Source organism: Bos indicus, chromosome 17 (genome assembly GCF_029378745.1).
Source record: "Bos indicus isolate NIAB-ARS_2022 breed Sahiwal x Tharparkar chromosome 17, NIAB-ARS_B.indTharparkar_mat_pri_1.0, whole genome shotgun sequence".
Classification (NCBI taxonomy): domain Eukaryota; kingdom Metazoa; phylum Chordata; class Mammalia; order Artiodactyla; family Bovidae; genus Bos; species Bos indicus.
Window position 1 is genome coordinate 61,951,155 of NC_091776.1, and position 21,321 is coordinate 61,972,475.

General features: G+C 38.7%; 1 protein-coding gene across 5 annotated transcripts in view; it reads left to right on the forward strand.

Moving 5' to 3' along the window:
- The window catches only part of HECTD4 (HECT domain E3 ubiquitin protein ligase 4), a 170,542-nt gene that overhangs the window by 50,078 nt on the left and 99,143 nt on the right, over positions 1 to 21,321 (forward strand). For all 5 annotated transcript variants that reach the window (XM_070769659.1, XM_019977315.2, XM_070769661.1 and 2 more), the window contains exons 2-7: positions 3,334 to 3,851; positions 7,335 to 7,424; positions 8,056 to 8,186; positions 11,517 to 11,625; positions 12,307 to 12,445; positions 15,324 to 15,494. In XM_070769659.1, coding sequence (XP_070625760.1) covers positions 3,334 to 3,851; positions 7,335 to 7,424; positions 8,056 to 8,186; positions 11,517 to 11,625; positions 12,307 to 12,445; positions 15,324 to 15,494 — 1,158 coding nt within the window. The remainder of the gene's footprint in view (positions 1 to 3,333; positions 3,852 to 7,334; positions 7,425 to 8,055; positions 8,187 to 11,516; positions 11,626 to 12,306; positions 12,446 to 15,323; positions 15,495 to 21,321) is intronic.

Genomic DNA, 21,321 nt, shown 5'->3' on the forward strand with positions numbered 1-21,321 from the left:
CATGTGAAATGCCAGGCTAGATGAAGCACAAGCTGGAATCAGGATTGCATGGGGAAATATCAACATCAGATATGCAGATGACACTACCCTTATGGCAGAAAGCAAAGAGGAACTAAAGAGCCTCTTAAAAGTGAAGGAGGCGAGTGAAAAAGCTGGCCTAAAACTCAACATTCAAAAAACTAAGATCATGGCATCTGGTCCCATCACTTCATGGCAAACAGATCGGGAAACAATGGAAACAGTGACAGACTTTATTTTCTTAGACTCCAAAATCACTGCAGATGGTGACTGCAACCATGAAATTTAAAAGATGCTTCTTCCTTGGAAGGAAAGCTATGACCAACCTAGACCACATATTAAAAAGCAGAGACATTACTTTGCTGACAAAGGCCTGTCTAGTCAAAGCTATAGTTTTTCCAGTAGTCATGTATGGATGTGAGAGTTGGACTGTAAAGAAAGCTAAACGCCGAAGAATTGATGCTTTTGAACTGTGTTTAGAGAAGACTCTTGAGAGTCCTTTGAACAGCAAGGGGATCAAATCAGTCAATCCTAAAGGAAATCAGTCCTGAATATTCATTGGAAGGACTGATGCTGAAGCTGAGGCTCCAATACTTTGGCCACCTGATGTGAAGAACTGACTCATTAGAAAAGATCCTGATGCTGGGAAAGATTGAAGGCAGGACGTGAAGGGGATGACAGAGGATGAGATGGTTGGATGGCATCACCGACTCGCTGGACATGAGTTTGAGCAAGCTTTGGGAGTTGGCGATAGACAGGGAAGCCTGGAGGGCTGCAGTTCTTGGGTCGCAAAGAGTCAGACACAACTGAGCGACTGAACTGAATGATACTGAATTGTTGTTTGATTCTTGTGTCCAATAAAAGCCTATATTGAATTTTTCAGGAGTTGCTTCATATAACATAAGTAGCTGCTCAGTGTAGCATAAGTAAAAATGTATCTGGAGTGCATATGTATTGTGTATCAAAGGGTTTTACTGGGTAGAAATCACAAATGTATACCTGTGGCGGATTTATTTTGATATTTGGCAAAACTAATACAATTATGTAAAGTTTAAAAATAAAATAAAATTTAAAAAAAATGTAACAAAATTTGTTTAGACCTTCATAACTTGAGATGACCAAATTTAAAATTCTGTGGTTTTTCACATTAAAAGTATCTCCATCTTTGATTGTTAACCATGATGGTGGAAGCTGGTTACTGACTTTTTGAGGGGAGATCTTAAAAAGAAAATAGGCAAGCTAGCTTCCTTAGGTATGATTACTTCAGGGTAGATAGTCACCTCTGAAATGCGATCCTTTCTAAAGGAATTTGTAGTTATTTTATCTGTTACCATTTGTGAAAAATAATCAAAAGTGTAATTTGTGTTTGAATCTAGACAAAAGGGTGGGATGATGAAATTTGTATGACTTGATGGTAAAGGACATTATAATCATCTGTTTGATACTCTTTAGTAAAAACTAAGTAGAAATGTCCCTAGTTCTTATTTTTAATAATATGATTTGCAATATAGCTTTACCCAGTGATACCTAGTTGAATACAACTATTGCCTGGTTAGAACTTTTAAAAATTTTGTTTAAAAATTATCGTATGGTAAAATGGACATTTTTTGGGGGGTTAAGTACAGTGCTATGACTCTTAACACATATATTAATTCATATAACCACTTAACACATGTAAGATTCATGCAACCACTTAGCACATGTAAGATTCATGTGACCACCAGTGCTGTTCAAGGTATAGAACAGTTTGTCTTCATGAACCTTCTTATACTCTCCCTAAATAGTCACACCCTGCATGTACCCCAACCTCTGGCAACCATTGATCTGTTTTTTTTAATCCCTATACATTTTTTTCCCCAGGAAGTAATAAATAGAATCATGCAGATGGAACCTTTTGAAATTGATTTCTCTCACTCAACAAAATGCCATTGAGATTCACTGAGGTTGTGGGGATCAGTAGTTCATTGCTTTTTATTGCTAAGTTGTTGGTTGAAATGTTATGGCATTTGGATATTATTTCTGACCTGACATTGGCACTGAAGTTTGAATTGGTTGCTTTTAACTGGGTTGACTATTTTTTTAAATCAGTTAAATGAGATATACATGTAGTTAATTTTCTGAATTAGAATGTTTTTTTAAACTGAACATTTTTTTAGTTTAGTGGCTTGCATGTATAGCTAAGCTAGGCAGTTACAGGATTTAAGGGCAAAATTTGAGGTTAAAAAAAAGGATTTTGCAGTTTATGAGCAAAATAGAATGACCTATGACCCTTGAAAATCCCAGTGCCAATGACTTGACAGCATTTTCTTTGCTTTTGTTCCAAGCCTCTTCCCATCCTGACTTTCTGGTCTACTGAGAACCAGACACCTCTGGTGGCTGATAATCTATTGTAATATGCTTGCTTCAGGAGTGCCTGCCTTTATTTGCTGGTTATAACAGTCTATTCATCTTAACTTAGTCAAACTTCCGTGTATAAACTCTTTGCATCATAAATTTAGTTTGATTCTTTATCTTAGTATCTATTTCTTAGTTGATTGAGGTTTTATTATTTCCCCAGCTGCTGAAAATCTCAAGGAGGTCTCCTGATAATTGTATGTTTTTGGAAAGAAAATAGTGGTTCTGCTATCAATGAGAACTGTATAAATCTATTTATGATGTCACCAATTGAAATAATGGATTAACAGTAGTAAGAGTGGAATGCTCCTCAAGCGGAGAGAATAATAAGCAATCATTTATTAATAGGTATTTTAGATTTTGAAGATGAAACTTGTTCTATTTTTATTGACAATCTAATTGGTAATAGAAGTTAGAGACAGGTTTGTAAATTGATTGAATAAATATTTATGCCTCAGCTTTCTAAGATAAGTTATTCAAATTAACTTTGACTTCCATATTTAACTATTTTCATGATTCAGGTTCTAATCTCACTTTTAATAGTAACATTAGCAGAAATGCCAAGAAAAGAAAATCTCCATCAACAGCCTGGCTTTATAGCACACATTTTCATATTTGGTCACAAAAGATTTTTTGATGTGGACCATTTTTTTAACTTTTAACTTTAAAATTTTAATTTTAAACTTTAATTTTGTACTGGGGTATTGCCAGTTAACAGTGTTGTGATAGTTTCAGGTGGACAGCAAAGGAACTCAGCTATATATATACAAGTATCCATTCTCCCCCAAACTCTCCTTCCATCCAGGCTGCCGTGATGTGGACCATTTTTAGATACCAGTGGATAGATTTACTCTTATCATAGATGAGAGTGGTGGTGGAAGCAATACATAGCAACTTCCTCTCTACTGGTTCTTTCCTTAGATTTTAACATTTGAGACCAAGAACCCAACGGAATTAGCAGAACGTCTGCGCTCTGTTTGTGGGAATCAGAGCAACGCCTATGCCCGCCTGCTGGAATACCGCCTGAATGCCTTGCGAGGACTGTGGAATGCCCAGCGCCAGCTGGCCTTGGAAGAACAGCATGAAAGGGAGAGTTCAGGTGATGAAGAAACTTTGGCCTTGCTCAAACGCCAGGGCTTGTTGCAGCAACCCGAGCAAGCTCCCTTCACATCAAGGATGGGGCTCCTGCTGGTCTTCCCCCTTATTCAGTCCCAGAGTAGAACAGACCCCTCTCTCTGTAACATCACTGCTGAGGTGCTATTGAACTGCCTTCGCGACTGCCAGCCTTTGAGCCTGACCAAGGAGCCTGCTGACTGTCTCAATGGAATTGAAACTTTGCTGTGCTCCTGGCTAGAGGAGACTTCTGACACAGGCCAACACATCCCACATAAGCAAAAAGAAAATGCTGCTGCTGCCCTCGTGGCTTTGGCATGTGCCAGGTAAGGAAAATCAAAGGTACCCCCTGGTGACCTTGTGACTGCTGCTGCCTGGGTTGGGTGAGTGAATGAGTGAGCAAGCATATTTGATGGAAGTCTTAACATTCAGAAGTCCTTCTTTGTTTTCAGTATTGAATTTCACAGCCTTGACAGTGCCTAAGATGTTTTCAACAAAACTTGGCACCAGGAGTTGGAGCTGGAACCCAAGTTCAAGGTCTTGCTTTGTGTTATATCATGATAACAGCTTAAACAGTTTAAAATGGAGAATTAACACTTGCCATTATCTACTTACCCTTAGATGATTTGTGTTTTACATCCAGTGGTTAGTGGAGGATGTTATATCTATATTTCTCCCAGAAGGACAGTGAAAAAAATGTGTAGAGCATTTAAATTTTTTTGTGACACGTGTCTGTAAGGAGTGTGTCAGTGAATGGGTTATTACTCACCTGGACTCGGTCACACAGATATGGTCACAAATTATATTTCTGGACCTTGATGCTTGGCTCCATCAATCTGATTGAAAGATCTCTCTGTGTATGTATACATATATGTGTGTGTGTGTGTGTGTGTGTGTGTGTGTATAAGATTTTTAATAGTGTACTGTCCTTCGCATGTAAGTTGATGTCATTGATAACCGTCAATAAGAAATATTCTTGGAGTTACTTTTCCAGGAGAGGATTTCTTAATTCTCCTGCTCAGTAAACTGTTGATCCCTCTCACATATTTGTGAAGAAAAGGTTCACTGCCTTTGCTTTCTTCTAACCTAATTGTCTAGGGACCATTAGGACCATGGTCTGACAGGTTAATGTTCTAATCTGTCCCTCTCCCTTCAAAATTTTTTCTTTGATTGAGTTCTTCCTTTTGTTAGCAAAGCAAATGTGGGTAACTTCTTGGAGGATTACGAAGGCCTTAGACTCCTTCCTCTATTTTTATGGATTCAAAGTTGACCTTCAGATGGTTCAATCTCAAGCTGTTTTTAAGGCAAAATGGCACCAACATGTATTGTCAGTTTCTTTGCCCTGAGCAAACTGTCGTAGCCTACTTTTAGATCCTGGAAGACTGTAGTTGATTATGGAAATCCTGACATGAGCTTAATTCTGGAGACGTTATTGGGTGGTACCAAAATGAGTTTCCCTGTAAAGGCTTTATATTGGATTTATTTATTAATTTTTGGATATGCAGAAGACAGTTTTGAGCCCTAAATAGATTTGTTATTAATGCAAAAGTCCTACTTTGGGAAATTTTTTTGTCTATCTTTAGACAGATTTAGGATGTTTGGAATAACTACCAACTCTTTACTTTCAGATGTTTTAATAAACATGGGGTCATAAAACTCACTTTTTTATTGTGCCCTAATTTAGTCTGAACCAACAGATGGTTATTGAAATTGCTTCGTGTACTTGAGATTCCAAAGTCCATCCAGCAGAAATGAGTGTTTTCATTTTCTTCTTCTTGGATGTGTGTGTGTGTGTGTTGTTTTTGTCTTAGATAGTGCCTACATTCTGTTGCTAATATTATCACCTTGTCTGGACTTTATTTACCTCAGAAGTCATATGCTTTTCAGGGTTGGATTATCTCTTTTAATGACGTGTTTAGGAGCATATTATTGAACTTTTGAGATTGATGCTCTCAAAGACAGAACAGTGTTTCCAAAAAATTATTTTGAAGATATTCATTCATTTCAATTAGCTAACATTTATTGAACACTTCTGATGTGCCAGGAACCTTGCTAGGTCTTAGAGAAATAGTGACTCACAGTGGGTGACTCATGATCTCTAATTTTACAGTTGAGTAGATTGCATTTTGTCAATCATTATTGCTCATTTACCACAGGCAAGGGACTCTTCTAGGCAGTAGGAACATAGCAGTGAACAAAGTAGATGGTCCCTAAGATTGCAAAGTTTACGTGAGAGAGAGACAGACATCTAGCAATGAATGAATGTATAGGATAATTTCCAGAGAAAGATATTCATAGTAAGAAGACAAATCAGGATATTTTGCTAATAGAGAATAACTTAAGAGGAGGTAGAGGCCAGCATTAGCTAGAGATGCCAGGGAAGACCTTACTGAAGAGATAACATTTGAGCTGAGGCCTAGACAGTTGACACAGAGCCAGCCACACAAAAAAGCCAGTAACAGGGAGTTCCAGGCAAGAGGAGCAGCAAGCAGCACAAATCTGATCATCCTCCTGTCCTTGGGGTAGCTGAGGGACAGCAAAGTGAGCAGGGGGCTGGAATGCAGTGGTAGAAGGGGAGGTGGGAGAGGAGGGTCCAGACCATGTTGGGGCTTAGGAGCCGCGGATGGAGTCTAAATTTTACTCTAATGTCTGAATCTGGCAGCCAGTAATATCTTACAGTTGGCTTACTGGTTTTAGATATTCCAGTGTGCCCTTGCCCGTTAATTTTAACCTCGTTGTAACCCAGGGAGGTATCCTTGTTGGACAGATGATGAAGTAAAAACCTATAGAAGTTTGGCAACAGGACTGAGATGATGCCGCTGGTGAGTGCCAGAGCCTGGTTTCGGAGCCTAGGGGTCTTTTCTCCCAGCTTGTGCTTTTACACTCTATCTGCTGCCTCCCTGCCATTATGGTTCTTTGGCTTTGATTCTTTTGAACACCAGAGATAGGGAAGGGGACAATTAAGAGGAGGACTCTAGGCCTCCTTGATCCTCTGTTGGGTATTTCATTTCTTGTGAGGTTTAGGCACATGATACCTAGCAATTAAAGCCTTGGCTAAGAGAAATAAGGCAGCAGTCTGAAGTCAGCCCATCTGATACCCATGATCATTTAGTTCAGGAAATGTTCTTAAGGTGATTTATACTTGGGACCTGGCCAGGTAAGTCTTGTACATCTTAAAAGCACCTTCTTTTAGATCCTGCTGACTGTATTACAGACTTCCCAGGCCTTCAAGCATTTGGAACCAAAAGGAAATCGGGTCTTTGTGAGCTCTGCAAACATTACAATCACATACTTCACAGCAGGGGAAAGCAGAAGGAATACCCTTCAGCACAAAGTATTATTTGAATGTTTTTCTTTTTGGTCATATTTAATGTGATGGGGGTTGGTGAGATGTAAAATGGATGAACTTAACAAAGATATTAAAAAATTTAAGCCTGGAAATACTGCTAGACTTTAAATGTAACCTCTTCCAATGAAATCTGTCCTCTAGACTAGAGATTGACTTGATGAAAGAGTATCCAGTCATAATCACCACCTGTTCTTTGTGCTTGAGCTTTCTGTTTTGAACTTTCATGTTAGGGGGAGATAATTTACTTTTGCAAATACAAGAAGAACCAGCATGGAAAGAGGCAAGTATATCTGATATTTTGTACAACACATCTACTGACTGGCAGCATGTGTACATGCTCAGTTGCTCAGCAGACACAGACTTATTTTGGAAGCTTCCCATGTGATTAATAACATTGACATCAACAACCTTATTATTTGACATTTCAATTTCAGTGATTTTCTGTTCCCTCTTTTTTTAGGGGATCATTGAAAACTTTTGTTCATACAGTCCATCTATTACAGAAACAGACTGATGTAGGGTCCCTGCCTGTAGCGGATGTGCTGTATAGGTAAGCTGTCACTTTAGATCCTCACCCTCCTCCTACACAAGTGAGCCTGGAGAATTAAAGCTCTTCCAATAAGTAAATTGCTAAACTCTTTTTTTTTAATCAATTAATGACTCATGTTTTTAAGTAAGTGTGCTATTCTAATCATTGTAAGTAAGAATTTTGTTTTTTCCTTCTTAAAAAAGCATGTTGTTTTTCATTTTTTAATTTTAGTGGATTAAAAAAATGCAATAGCTTGTCTTGAATTTTTATTGTAGATTTCAAGATGATAATATGTTAAGATATAAAGTAAAAAAAGTGAAAGTTGTTCATAATTTCGCTACTCAAAGATAACCACTCCAAATTTGTATGTATTTCCTAGTTCATACCCCTCTCTCTCCATCCCTTCCTTTCTCTCATACATGTATACATGTAAAATATATACATTTTTACACACAGCTACAAATTTATTATAAGCACCTCTTCATAATTTTTTAATGTAAAAATATAAGTTTCATCAATGTCTTTTCAGATACATAGTATTTGTGTAGAACTATTGTAGTTTTCTGCTCTTTGAGATGGTAAATTGACTTTTATCTTCTTGCTGGAATGGATAGTGTCAGTGTCTTTATGATTCTCTACCTTCCTCTTTTAGGCTGTTGCTTTTGGAAGGGGGGCCTGGATCCCCCTCCTGTTTGCTTGGTGGCAAACATATAGTATCCTGGGGGTATGAAGACATGCTGCCTGCACCAGATAGCAACACTGGCTCCAGTTCTGAAAATAAAGGTAATGCAAGGGTTTGGGTCCTGTGATTGAGATTAAGATATGAAAAGAGTGGTTTTAAATCATTGTGGCAAACGATTTAGATATGACTCTGTGTTCCTTTTAATTAAGAGCTCAAGCTTCCTATACAGTGCGTTCATTGTCTGCTTTATCAGTAAAAGTATAAAAGCTGATACTGAGTGAGGTAAGAAAATGGATAGGTTTTACTATCGCAAGGGAAAAGGATCATCTGTACAGTCCTGCCAATGAGGCATGAGTTACTTAAATTGATTCCTGAGTATTTAAATTTGGGCATGGGAGCCTTAAGTTGCATTTTTATATCCACGAGAAGAGTATCAGGTCTTGCTGCCTGATTCTGTTTCTTTGAGTAATTTATTGTGTGTGTGTGTTGGTGAACCCTCTTGTCCTAAAAGCAAAAAAAAAAAAAAAAAAAAAAGATTGTTCAAAGGAGCATGAATTGTGAAGTATCTCCTTTAAACAAAGGAGATTAAAGTGTTTTTACACAATTTCACAACTATTACATATCTCTTTACTCTGTGATCTCAGCGAAAATGGCAGAAGGTCTCTGAAATGTCCTGCAGTTAACTGACTTGCCAGATGAATTAGGCCTCTTTCTTTCTTTGGTGGATGTACTGACCAGTGTGCCATGGCACACACAACCCATGAGGCCAATACACTCTTTTTATAGTCTGTGTCCTGCTGCTTCCACATCTGGAGTTGCAGCCTTGCAAGGAGTCCGCCTTGCTTCCAAACCTGTTTGTTATTGTAGATGGTACTTGTGATTATATCATTAAATATTGCATAACTGATAAAAGTTAAGAATTTTTAAAAAACCCTAGGAAATCGTTTCCATTTAGAAATGGAATGCTTTAGAACGATCTCTAAGAAATTGACGTTGTCTAAGAATTTAGGGTGGGATTCAGAGTCTATTCTCCCTACCCTTTGATTTCATTCTCTTGATGGGGGCAACTTTCTCAGATAACCGTAGGGGCATGGGGTGCAGTCTCAGCGATGGGCCACCCCCCATCTCTTGTCTGGTGCCTGTGCCTTTTCATGGTCCCCTGTTTATTCCAGATAATCATGCTAAAGTGATGAGAGGAGCAGGCAAGACTTTGGGATGTGAGTTACTACCTTCACTGACTCAATTAGAGTCAACAGGAGAAGTGAAAACCTGCAGTGCCCAGGAAGTTCTTAAACATTATGGGCAGAAATAAACAAATTCATATAAAACCAAAACCCTTTTCTTCACTCTCTCCTTTAGTCCTTTTGGGCTTCTCAGGTGGTGCTAGTGGTAAAGAACCCACTTGCCAATGCAAGAGACATAAGAGACATGGGTTTGATCCCTGGGTTGGGAAGATCCCCTGGAGGTGGGCATGGCAACCTTCCCCAGTATTCTTGCCTAGAGAATCTCACAGACATGTAATTTCTCACTGAGGATGATGGTATCAAGCTGATCTGTATGCCCTTCAGTCTCTTGTACCTTTGGTTTTGCTTCTGGCTAGAGGATGTTTTTCTTATAAAAATTTAAAATGTAATCTTATTTAACTTTTAATACTGGAAAAATTCAACATACACAGAAGTTGAAAGAATTCTATAGTAAATTCTATAGTAAACACTCAGCTTCAGCAAGTGTCAGCTCTGGCCCATCTTATTTATTGTTCTGTCCCCTTCACTCCCACTCCCTGTCAGATCCATACTCAAAAGGCCTTGACCTTAATCTAAATAATGGTGAATAAGTGTCTATTTATAAGTTGTAAGTTAAAATGTTTAAGGAATGAAATTAGTATTTTTAAAATGATGACCTACTTAACCGTTTTTTGAAGAACCAATAGGAACAAGTCTCAGTTATCTTGGATTAGTAGACTGAATTTTTAAGATAATCACATGTGGATGTGCATGTGGATGTGCATGTGTGCTGTCGCTTCAGTCGTGTCTGACTCTTCGCAACCCCATGGACTGTAGCCTACCAGACAGGCTTCTCTGTCCATGGGATTCTCCAGGCAGGAATACTGGAGTGGGTTGCCATTTTCTTCCTCTAGAGGATCTTCCCAACCACATACTCAGTACCAATTTGAGTGCTGTGACATTGAATTTCCTCTAATATGACAAGTAGTAAAGAAACTCCACTTAAACATAGTAAGTGGATTGATTTTGAAAATAAGCACAATGTTTTATTTATATGTTCTTTCTTTAAGGTAAATTCTCTAGAATGTTTTAGTAAACCATTTACTATCATTCAGAGAGAAACTTTGTTTTAGCTTGGGGAAGATATACCAAAAGGGAAATATATTGCTGTTTTTAAATAGAAGCAGTATTATACTTTTGTACTGTGTCATTCCAGAAATTTGGGCTTCCCAGTGGCCCAGCAGTAAAGAATCCATCCACAAAGCAGGAGACGTGGGTTCAATCCCTTGATCAGGAAAATGCCCTGGAGGAAGGTGTGGCAACCCACTCCAGTATTCTTAGAGGATCCCATGGACTGAAGAGCCTGGTCGGCTACAGTCTGTAGGATCATAAAGAGTCAGACATGACTGAAGCAACTGAGCACAACACTCCAGAAATTTAAAATTAGGATCTCTTGATGGAAAAATCCACAAGGAGCAGATTCTAGTTCAAATTATCATTAGTCTATCAATATAATATCATTTGCCATTTAAGGGGCACTGGCTTTGTACCAGAGAACAGTGTGGTGTTTGCTTATATTGTCTTATTTAACCATCACAGTCACTTTTAAGGTACATACTGTCTTCATCTTAGAGCTGCAGAAACTGAAATTCAGAGAGGTCCAAAGTCAACTAATAAGTGTCCCAAACTCTTGAATCTTCTACCTTTTTTTATTATGCACTCCTTAGGGAAAGTATTGTATTCTTAGTCATTTCAGATTAGAGTTAGGAATGAATTTTTGCTATTCAGAAAGAAAAAAGAAAAATCTTTTGCAGACTGAACCAGATTCTTCTGACAATAACTGTCTGACCTCTTTCCCTGATCTTGGTCCCTAACCCTACATGCATTTTGAAGTTTGATTTAGGGGTTTGAGCTGTCTTCCCTGGAAGTCACACTGAAGCACTTACTTTATTATTATTATTTTTGGCTGTACTCCACAGCTTGTGGTGATCTTAGTTCTGAGACCAGGGATCAAACTTGGGGCCCTGGCCATGAGAGCATTGAGTCTTAATCACTGGATCACCAGGGAGTTCTCAAGAAGCACTTATCTTAAAAGTGGGAAATTATCTTTCACTCAGCCTCCTAATGGCTTTTTCATTAGAAAAAGCACATTTATAATTTCATTAGAAAAAGCATGTATATAATTTACCTGTGAAAAAACGATTTCAGATGCTGACTTGGGACGCTGTCTCACGGCAGATGGTCTTTACCTGTATACTACTAACTCAGTTGGAAGAGGAGTAAGCAAATTGGGGTCTGGATTACATGGTACTCTCAGGTCAGTTGCATGGAACTTGCTGAATAATTTGGCTGGAACATTTTCCTCATTACGTAAATCTGTGGTGAAGACACCTGGGAGTGCGTGCTAACTCCCTGTAGACTGACTAGTGACTAAACAAATCTGAATGACTTCATATGATTCTGGCTTTCTCTTATTGTCACTTTCTTTTCCTGGTTTTATTAATGCATTTCAGCTTTGTTTTTGACTCTATAAAAATTGAGTTTGGTAGCCTAAGATCATTGTTTGTAGCTTCTAGCCAAAAATCCCTCCATGATCAGAATTTCTATATTAGTGACTTCTCCATGTCAAAAAATGGGTGTATTTCTAGTTAAGTCTCTTTGTCCTTGGATTTGACATTGGATCAGCAGTGATTTTTTTTTTTCAGTTGAGATATAAGATCTATGAATTGCTGCCAAAAGAAACCACAGTTTGAGATCCTTATGTATATTTAATTAGATTGTTTCCCCAACCTTTTCTCCTCTCCAATTTGTTGTGGGAAATTAATATTTGCCATAGTTTGTCAGTCTCAAAGTTAATATGTTTATTCTCCTTCAGATGTTTTGTATTCTTAATCATTGAAAAGAAATGAGGAGGGAAGTATAGTTTTGTCTGTGGTAGCTCATTGTCGGGTGTCAGACCTGACCTGCTGACTTAGCCTGTGTACCTTTTCCCCCGCAGAGGTTTTGTGTACTGCCGGAACGAGGAACTGGAACCAGGATGGCTTGCTTTTGGCAGTGGCAGTCTTCTCCACCGGCCTGTATCTTTTGACAATAAACCTCACTCCCTTTTCCAGGTCATTGACCAGAATACCCTTCAGGTAAACAGGACACCAAGGCTTTGTGTTTTATATTTTGGAGATGGTAAGCAAAGTTCGTGACATAATCAGAAGGAATAACACAGGTGATACCTTGGGTTCGTTTGGGTTTTTCCGTAAGGTGTTACAGAAGTAGTTTCCTGCCAGAGTGACATCCTTTTAACTGTCATTGTTTTGGGCATTCTGTTTTTTCTCTAGTGTCTTAAGTTTTCCTACATGCTCTGAGTGAATGTGCTGTTAGAGTTTCTAAGGCCAAAGACAAACTTTTTTTTTTAGTTACTTTTTATTGGACTACAGTTGCTTTACAACAGTTGTGTTAGTTTTCTATTGTACAGCAGAATGAATCAGCTATATGTGTACATGTACCTCCTCTCTTTTGGATTTCCTTCCCATTTAGGTTACTACACAGAGCACTGAGTAGAGTTCTCTGTGCTATACAGTATGTCTTCATTAGTTATCTATTTTATACATAGAAACAATAATATATACATCAATTGCAGTCTCCCAAATCATCCCAGGACAAACTTTTTTGATTTAAAAAAATTCTAGAGCGTCAAAGATGGTATAAATACCAGCTTTTTTTTTTTTTTTTTCCCAACTAGATCTATTTTGAAAAGACAGTATTTCCCTTATTGAGTTTGTTCTAAACAGCCTTTCTGTGGGAACAGGAGCTTTGAAGTGAGTTTAGATAAAATCATCCTGTGCCCAGGATCGAGCTCATCCATGGTGCTCTCGTAGCACTCTGTGATGTCACTTGCCACATTATATTGAAATCACCTACTCTCGTGTGGAACTACTCGCCAAGACCACACACACCTTTAGTTTTGGACACTGTCTTACTCATATTTGTGTTCCTAGAATGTAGCCACAGCACTTGATTGATGATAATGATAATAAGCTTGTCTTTCTGTGCCAGGCCCTGGTTTGGGCAGTTGACACGTACTACCTGGGAGGTATAACTAGGGCAGTTTCATCTTACAGTTAAGGCAGCTGAGGCTAGGCACCTTGTAAGCATCCAGTAAGTGTTTGTCCTTCAGTGGAAGAGTGAGCTCAGAGAGATTAAGTATCTTGGCACACAGTAATGGCAGCAAGAGGACTTGAACCCATCCACTCTAGAGTCTGAGTTCTTTATGCTACAGCTTTCTGCCTTTCAACCAAATTCAAACACAACAGTTAGAGTTGCCGTCTGTGGAGTGAGCGCCCTGAGAGTAGTCATAGCCAGGGCTTAAGTGAGATGTTACACCTTTTCTTGTTTGCCTCTCAGCGGTGTTTTTCCTGGAGTTGTCACCATTGCATCTCCAGAGCAGATTGGAGGTACTCAGAAATTGTTAGATGAAAAAGTGAATAAATAGAGGCCATATTAACTCCATTTCCTGTCAGTAATTCAGATAGATGAGAACACTGCCTATATTTATTTGCAATGGAGTTATAAGCTAGGGAATTAAACAGATGTTAAATCTTAGAATGTGATTTACACTTGAAGTAATGTTAGTATCCTGTGTTCTCGTAAAAACTGTTGTCCAAGAAAGCAGTGTTCACTAACTAGATATGTGCATTAGAATGATTTGGGAGTGCCTTAGGCCACTCAGTGACTTCCCTGGTGGCTCAGATGGTAAAGCGTCTGCCTACAATGCGGGAGACCCGGGTTCAATCCCTGGGTCGGGAAGATCCCCTGGAGAAGGAAGTGCAACCCACTCCAATATTCTTGCCTGGAAAATTCCATGGATGGAGGAGCAAAGTCAGACACGACTGAGCGACTTCACTTAGGCCATTCAGTAGCTGTTAACTTTATAGACTTATTGGCATTACATATTTCAAAGTGTAGTTACAGCAACTCCATGACTTTTTAAACTTTTGAGGTAGACAAAACAAGTCTGGAAAAAAGTTCATAACATGAGTTCAGGGGTCAAAAGTAACCTGAGGAAAAGTAGTGGTTCACCCAAAGAAATGGAGTAACTGAAGGTCATTCTTACTGTTCCCTGAAGGAACCTGACCATGTCTAATTATTTTTCTTTGGGAATTTTCAGTTCTGCTCCTATTCTTGGATTAAAAAAAAAAAAAAGCAGGTTTCTTGATTCTTATTTTCTATTATTTTAAGTGCTTTTCTCTGGCAATAAAAATTAGTATATAACTGCACACTTAATGTGAAGTGCACTTAAGTGCACTTAAGTATTCATTATACTTAAACAGAAGGATGTTTGCTATTAGAAACACATGCCTTCATGTCTAATGTAGAGAATGGCTGTTTGTCTCTTTCTTCCTGATGGACATGGTAAATTTCAATAAGGTCTCGTGTTCTAAGTTAGGAGCTTGTATGTGCCTTCATCTGGCCTTTCTCCTCTTTCTTCTTTGCTTTCCCTCTTGTTTTCTTCTTGCCTTCTCTTTTTGTTTCCTTCCATAATTATTAATTTTTGAGTTAGACTCTAAATTAGGTGCTGAAAGTATAAAGATGAATAAGATATAGTTCCTGTCCTTTACATATAATAAAGTCTTAAATTTGTTTACTAAGGAAATTTCAGAAAGTACTATTTCTCTAAGACTTTTTAAAAAATAAATATTTGATAAAACACATGCAAAGCAGATTTAAAGTGTTTAGTAAATACTTTTTTTTCCTATTAAAATGTAATTTGAATTAATCTCAAGGATCTTTTAATATGTTGCATGGCTTGTTGTATAAAGTTTTATATATTTGTCATGTGATTTTCATATATTATTCTTAGAGATAAATGTCAGTTTTATTTTGATCAGGAAGCTTACTGAATTCTCTTCTTTTTTTTTTTTTTCTGAATTCTCTTCTTGGACTTAACGGCATTAATGATGAATTGATAGAAACAGAATTTACATGTCACACTAATGAAGTTTTCCTCTCTTTCTTGTCCAGGTGTGCCAGGTGGTGCCAATGCCAGCCAATCACCTCCCTGTTGGCAGCACTATGAGCACTGTGCACCTTTCTTCAGACGGCACTTACTTCTATTGGATCTGGTCTCCTGCCAGCCTGAATGAGAAAACACCTAAGGGACATTCTGTCTTCATGGACACTTTTGAACTTGTGGTGAGTTTCACTTTCTAATCCTGTGTCTTTGCAGAGACATTTTTACTTGCTTTCTTTTTATGTTAGTGTACATGGGACCTAAAAAACTTGGAGTACTTGTGCAGTATATTCACTCTTGCCTCAAAATTGGTTTTCCTCTTGGATGTGCTTTGAAGGTTTCTTTATTTGGAGTTGTATGACACAAGTAAAGCCAGGCGTTTTGAAGGTTAATCGAGCAACAGAATGGAGATAACAATAGTTAATATGTAGACAGTGGGGTTTTTACGGAGAAATGCTCATGAGCTTGCTGGAAATTTGGAACTAGATTACAGTAGCAAGATTGTGTCTACAGATGGATTTTGGGAGTCTCCGAGAGAGAGATGATTGAAACTGTGAAAGGCAATCATTCATTCATTCAGTAGATATTGGCAAAGTATCTACTGAGAGCCAGGCACAGTGGTGTTTAGGTGGTGGGAATACAGTGATGGGCAAGGGAGTAGGATCCTTGCTCAAATGGAGCTTGTATCTTGACTAGTGGGTGGGTTGAGTGGTGGTGGGAGAGAGACAAAACTTCAACCATAATCGAGTGAACAAATAAATGGACAACATAATTTGAGGTAGTGAAGGAAATACAGTAGCTAAACAGATGAGGGAGTTGGGGGTAGGGGAGGGAAAAATATTCCAGGAAAAGGAGACTACAAGTGCAAAAGCTCTGTGGTGGGAGCAGGCATGTGTGTGATAGGAAATGACAGAGTGGATGAGTGCAGAGAGCAGAGCTTGAGGTGAGGAGAGACTGGGAACTATGAGAGTCCAGATCTGCACTGTCCAGTGCAGTAGCCAGTAGCCACATGAAGCTGTGGTTTAATTTAAACAGAAGTTTAAAGTAATCAGAAATAAATACAGTTAAAACTTGAGTTGCTCAGTCACATTAGCCATGGTTCAAGTGCTCAGTAGCCACATGTGGCTGGCTAGTGGCTACCATATTGAATGTCAAAGATAACATTTCCATCATTAAAGAAAGTTCTATTGGACAGCACTGACATGTCTAGGTAGTATTTGTAGAGACTTGTAAAAGAAAAAATTGCTCCAAGCCAGGTTCAACAAAACCTTTTTTAATGATGTAATTTAACAGCCTGCTTCTGGGAAGAATTTTAGCCTTCCTGGGAAGGGAGAAAAAAAGGACACTGAAGCAATTTCTAATAAACTTTTATGGGGTTAAAACTTGTTCTGGGAAATCAGTCATCCATCCTGCCAGCTATCAGTTTAGTAACCTTTCAGTATACATTGTTCTTTTTCTATTATCTAGTTTCACAGTATTCTCAAAAAATGATCTTTTCTTATAAAATGTCTTAGCCAGAGTGAGCCTTCAAATTGATCTGCTAGAGGTTTTACAGCTAGGAATGTCTTTTAAAAAAAAAAAAGAAAAAAAAAGATAATTGTTTACAAACAAACTTAACCAGCTGGTTAAAGGATTTAGGTCTTTTTTCTGGACAAAGGAACCTGACTGGCTATAGTCCATGGGGTCTCAAGAGTCAGACTTGACTTAGCAAATAAACCACCACCACCACCACCTAAGAATAATGGAAAAACATCAAAGAATTCCCCTTTCCTTGATATGCTTTGGTTTAATTTTAAAAATCATGTCAAAGAAAAACATGCAAATGGATAAAATTTAAGGTAGTACATTCTAAGCTCACAATGAAAAGTGGGAGTCTCTTGCCCCATCCCTGGCATGTTCCTTATAGATAGTTACTTTAATGGTGTCAGCTTTTCCTTCTTCTAGTGGTTACTTTCATGTCTCTAAGTGAAAGATTTACATTGCTGTTTCTTGATTTACTAACTCCATATATTGTGTGTTTGTGTTTTGGTTTTTTGCTGTGGCAGATGAGGATTTGGCTCAATTCACCTCCTGTTTTTCTTCCTTCCTCCTAGTGTATTTATTTGATTCATTTTAATTCCTCTTTGGAGGAGGATATCTTTGTAACTTATAGTTAAACCTTTATTACTTGTTCCTCAGCTCTAAGTAGTATCTCTTATCCCTTGACCTTAGGAGAGGGAGATAGATAATAGTGTCTCTTCTTGTCCTTTAGTATGGGGAAAGCCAAAACTAAAAGTATACATTCAGGGGAATTCCCAAGAGGAAGTGAGATGATTCACCAACATCCAGCCTTAGAGAGTCTTAAGGATTGGTGGCATCAGGTATGGTACAGAACCATTGTGAGACGGGGTATAGACTGCAAGTTTGTTAAAGGAACTGTCGTCTCCTTTCCTGGTACACACAACATTTGTGCTCAGATGCCAGCCGCCCAGGCAAAAGTCTTGATGTTTGTCTGAAAAAACAAATGACCCTGGAGAAAAGACCCCAGTGTACTGACATTTGGGTTCATATAAGTTAAAGACTTGCTGCCCCAGTGAATCACCCACAGTGATGTCTTCTAATAAGCAAGCCTCCCCAGCCATGTGCATAGCATTCCTTTCTAGTGATGAACTGTTTAAAAAAAAGAGCAGACACAAAAAACACCCCAAACAAGTAAAAGCCAGGACTTTGGAGAGCTGTGTGTGTGGAGGGGAGAGGAGTAGATTTAAAAGTTTGGCAAGGTAGTGATAATTATTGAAGCCAGGAGCTGGGCACATGGGGAGCTCATTATACTACTCTTTCTTCTTTTGTGTACATTTTAAAATGACACTAATAAAGTTCTTTAAAAAATTTTAAAGCAGACCATTGAGAAACTCTAGACAAACTAGGAAAGTCTCTAGATTGGAAACTAAAAATAAGAAAAAGAAATCAGAAAAACAGCTAATAGAGTAAGATAAAGACCTCATTAGCACTTACTACTCTGTGAGACATATGAGAAGATACTGCGTTCATAAAACAGAACAGGATGTCATGGAAAAAGGACTCTCAGAATATGAAAAGATAAAAGACATAAAGGAATAATCCTTCTGGATACTTAGTAACAGTAGTTCCCAAAAGAGAACAGAAAATAAGATATTATCAAAGAAATAATAGAAGAAAAATGTCAAACTAAAGGACACTGATGTCCAGATTAAAAGGTCTTTGGCACAGTGAATGAAAAATGTCCACACTGGCACCTCATCTTGACATTTCAGATTATCAGGAGCAAAGAGGATTCTAAAGCTTCTGGAGGTAAAATAAAATCATGTATAAATAATGAGGTATAAGAAGAACACCAGGCTGTTCAGTCTCATTACTAGATGTAAAAATGGGGCAGTACTTCAAAAAATCTGGGGGAAATCAATATCTAACCCAGAAGTCAGGTAGTCAGCCAAAATATCAATCAATCATAAAAACAACATAAAGATATTTTTAGACATATAGGATCAAAAGCTCATACCTGCCCTGGAGGAAATAGAACAACTACAAGCCTTTGCCTGTGGCATGAAATAAAAAGTTGGGGAGATGCTCAAGGGCCTGCTATAGATTAAAACAGTAACCTTTGAGTCACTTTTGGAGTCTGAATCCAATGGACCATTTATAGAAAAGAAAATTTGGAGACAATTTGGAATTTGAATGTAAAATAAGTATTAGAGGAAACCAAGGAGTATATTCTTATTTTTAAAGTTATGATAATGGCATTGTGATTATGTAAGAAAATGTCCATATTTTTAGAGATGAGTAGTGCGGAGAAGGCAGTGGCACCCCACTCCAGTACTCTTGCCTGGAAAATCCCATGGATGGAGGAGCCTGGTGGGCTGCAGTCCATGGGGTCACTAAGAGTTGGACACGACTGAGCAACTTCACTTTCACTCTTCACTTTCATGCATTGGAGAAGGAAATGGCAACCCACTCCAGTGTTCTTGCCTGGAGAATCCCAGGGATGGGGGTGCCTGGTGGGCTGCCATCTATGGGGTCTCACAGAGTCGGACACGACTGAAGCGACTTGGCAGCAGCAGCAGCAGCAGTGAAATATTCAGAAGTGAAATTTCATGATGTCTGGGACATGCTTTAAAATGGAGTAAAAAAGAGATAGGTGGGTTAAACAGATTTGGGTATATCTGGATAATAGTTGAAATTGAATGATGAATATATGAAAGTTCATTATACTATTCACAATTTTTACCTATATTTGAAATTTTTCATCATAAGATAAGAAAATTTTAAGCATCACCTGCCATTAATTTAGCAACTTCTAAAATACTGACTTGGGAAGCTAAACAAAGATACATACCTGGCTTTCTGCTTATGATACTATCACAGAAAGGAACACTGTGTAGCCATTAAAAAGCAGTGGGCAGATCTGTGTAGACTGAAGTAAATTAATTTCCAGGTTATATTGTAGTATAGAAAGCTTGGTTCAGTGCACTGTGTGTAATCAGTCACTACCTACTGTGTGATAAAATTGTGGTGGGCAGGTATGGATTCTCTGGAATTGGCCTTTTCCTATGATACTAACTTTCCTCTCTCAGTGGACCATTCACCACAGCATATAAATACAGGAGAGGATATTCAGTCTTGAAAAAGCAGAACAAACTCCCTTGACCCTCATTCTCCTCTACTCCCCTATCTTTGGTTCCTCTTTACAGCAATGTGCTTAAAAGAGTTTATTCTTACTGTTTTACTTTCCTTCTGTTCGCTCTTGAACCTGCTGCAGTCTCACCATGCCACCATAGCAGCTCTTCCCATGTTCCCCAGGGACTTCCACAATAGTAAATTCAAGGGCACCCCTCTTTTCTTTTTACTTGACCTTCTAGCAGTATTTAATGTGATCTCACTCCCCCATTCTTGAAACTGTTTTCATATGGACTTTGGGACACTCTTAGGGCTTCTCTCGTCACTGGTGTTTCCTATCTCCTGTCTTCCTAATCTCTCAACAGTCAAGGGCACCAGGACCTATTTCTAGGACCACTTCTGTCTACTCTGTCTGCTCGTACTCCCTCGTTGATCTCATCCTGTCTTATAGCTTTAAACACCTCTCTGTATAGATGATGCTTAGTTTTGTTTCTCAGCCAAAACCTGTCCCTGAGGCTCTGCATGCATATTGATGTGGGTGGGTGTTTGTATATGCTCAGGATATGAGACTTTTCCAGTTGGAAGTCTGATAGTTCCCTCAAGCTAAATATGCCCTCTACCAAACTCCTGATTTTACCCCAGATCTCCTTCTGCCTCAGGCTCTCCCATTTCACTTCATGACATCTGTGTCCTTTTGGTGCTGGCCAGAGACCTTCGGAGCTGTCCCTCTCTCTTCCTCTTTTTTCCCTTCCCCAATTCCTTGCCTAGTCAGCATATATTGCCTGCTTTACCTTCAAAGTGTCTCCCAACCCCCTTCACCTCCGTAAAAGTCCTGTGTGATCTGGGGCTTCTGTCACTCCACTCCAGCCCCACCTGAGCTCCTGGCTGACACACGGGCACTGAACGTGTTTCTCCCTTCCGGGCCTTGTGCAGTGTCATCTGCAGATAAACAGACAGCTCGTTGTCTCTTTTTAGGTCTCTGCTCACGTATCATCTTATCAAAAAGACCCTTCTTACCATTCCTTATAAATTATTTTATGTAAAATATAATCCTGTCCCTCCTTATCCGTTTTGCTTTGGTGTAGAATTCAGCTGTGGCAGTACCAACATGGTGATCAGCAGGAAATACCTTATTCTTAATTTTAACCTTTTCCTTTAAGATTATAGAATAACCAAGGCATGGACTCTCTCTGCCTGATTTCATTACCTGTGCACTGGACACATCCTTGCTTGAGAATCTTCTGTGACTCTCTTACCTTTTCAGGGCACGTGTTTTACATCTTGAGTTCTGTTTTGCTCTGAGACTTCTTCCTGTCCCCATGTGCTTTCTGTAAGCTGCTGTTCTTCAGATAGATTCAGTGACAATTTTACTGATGT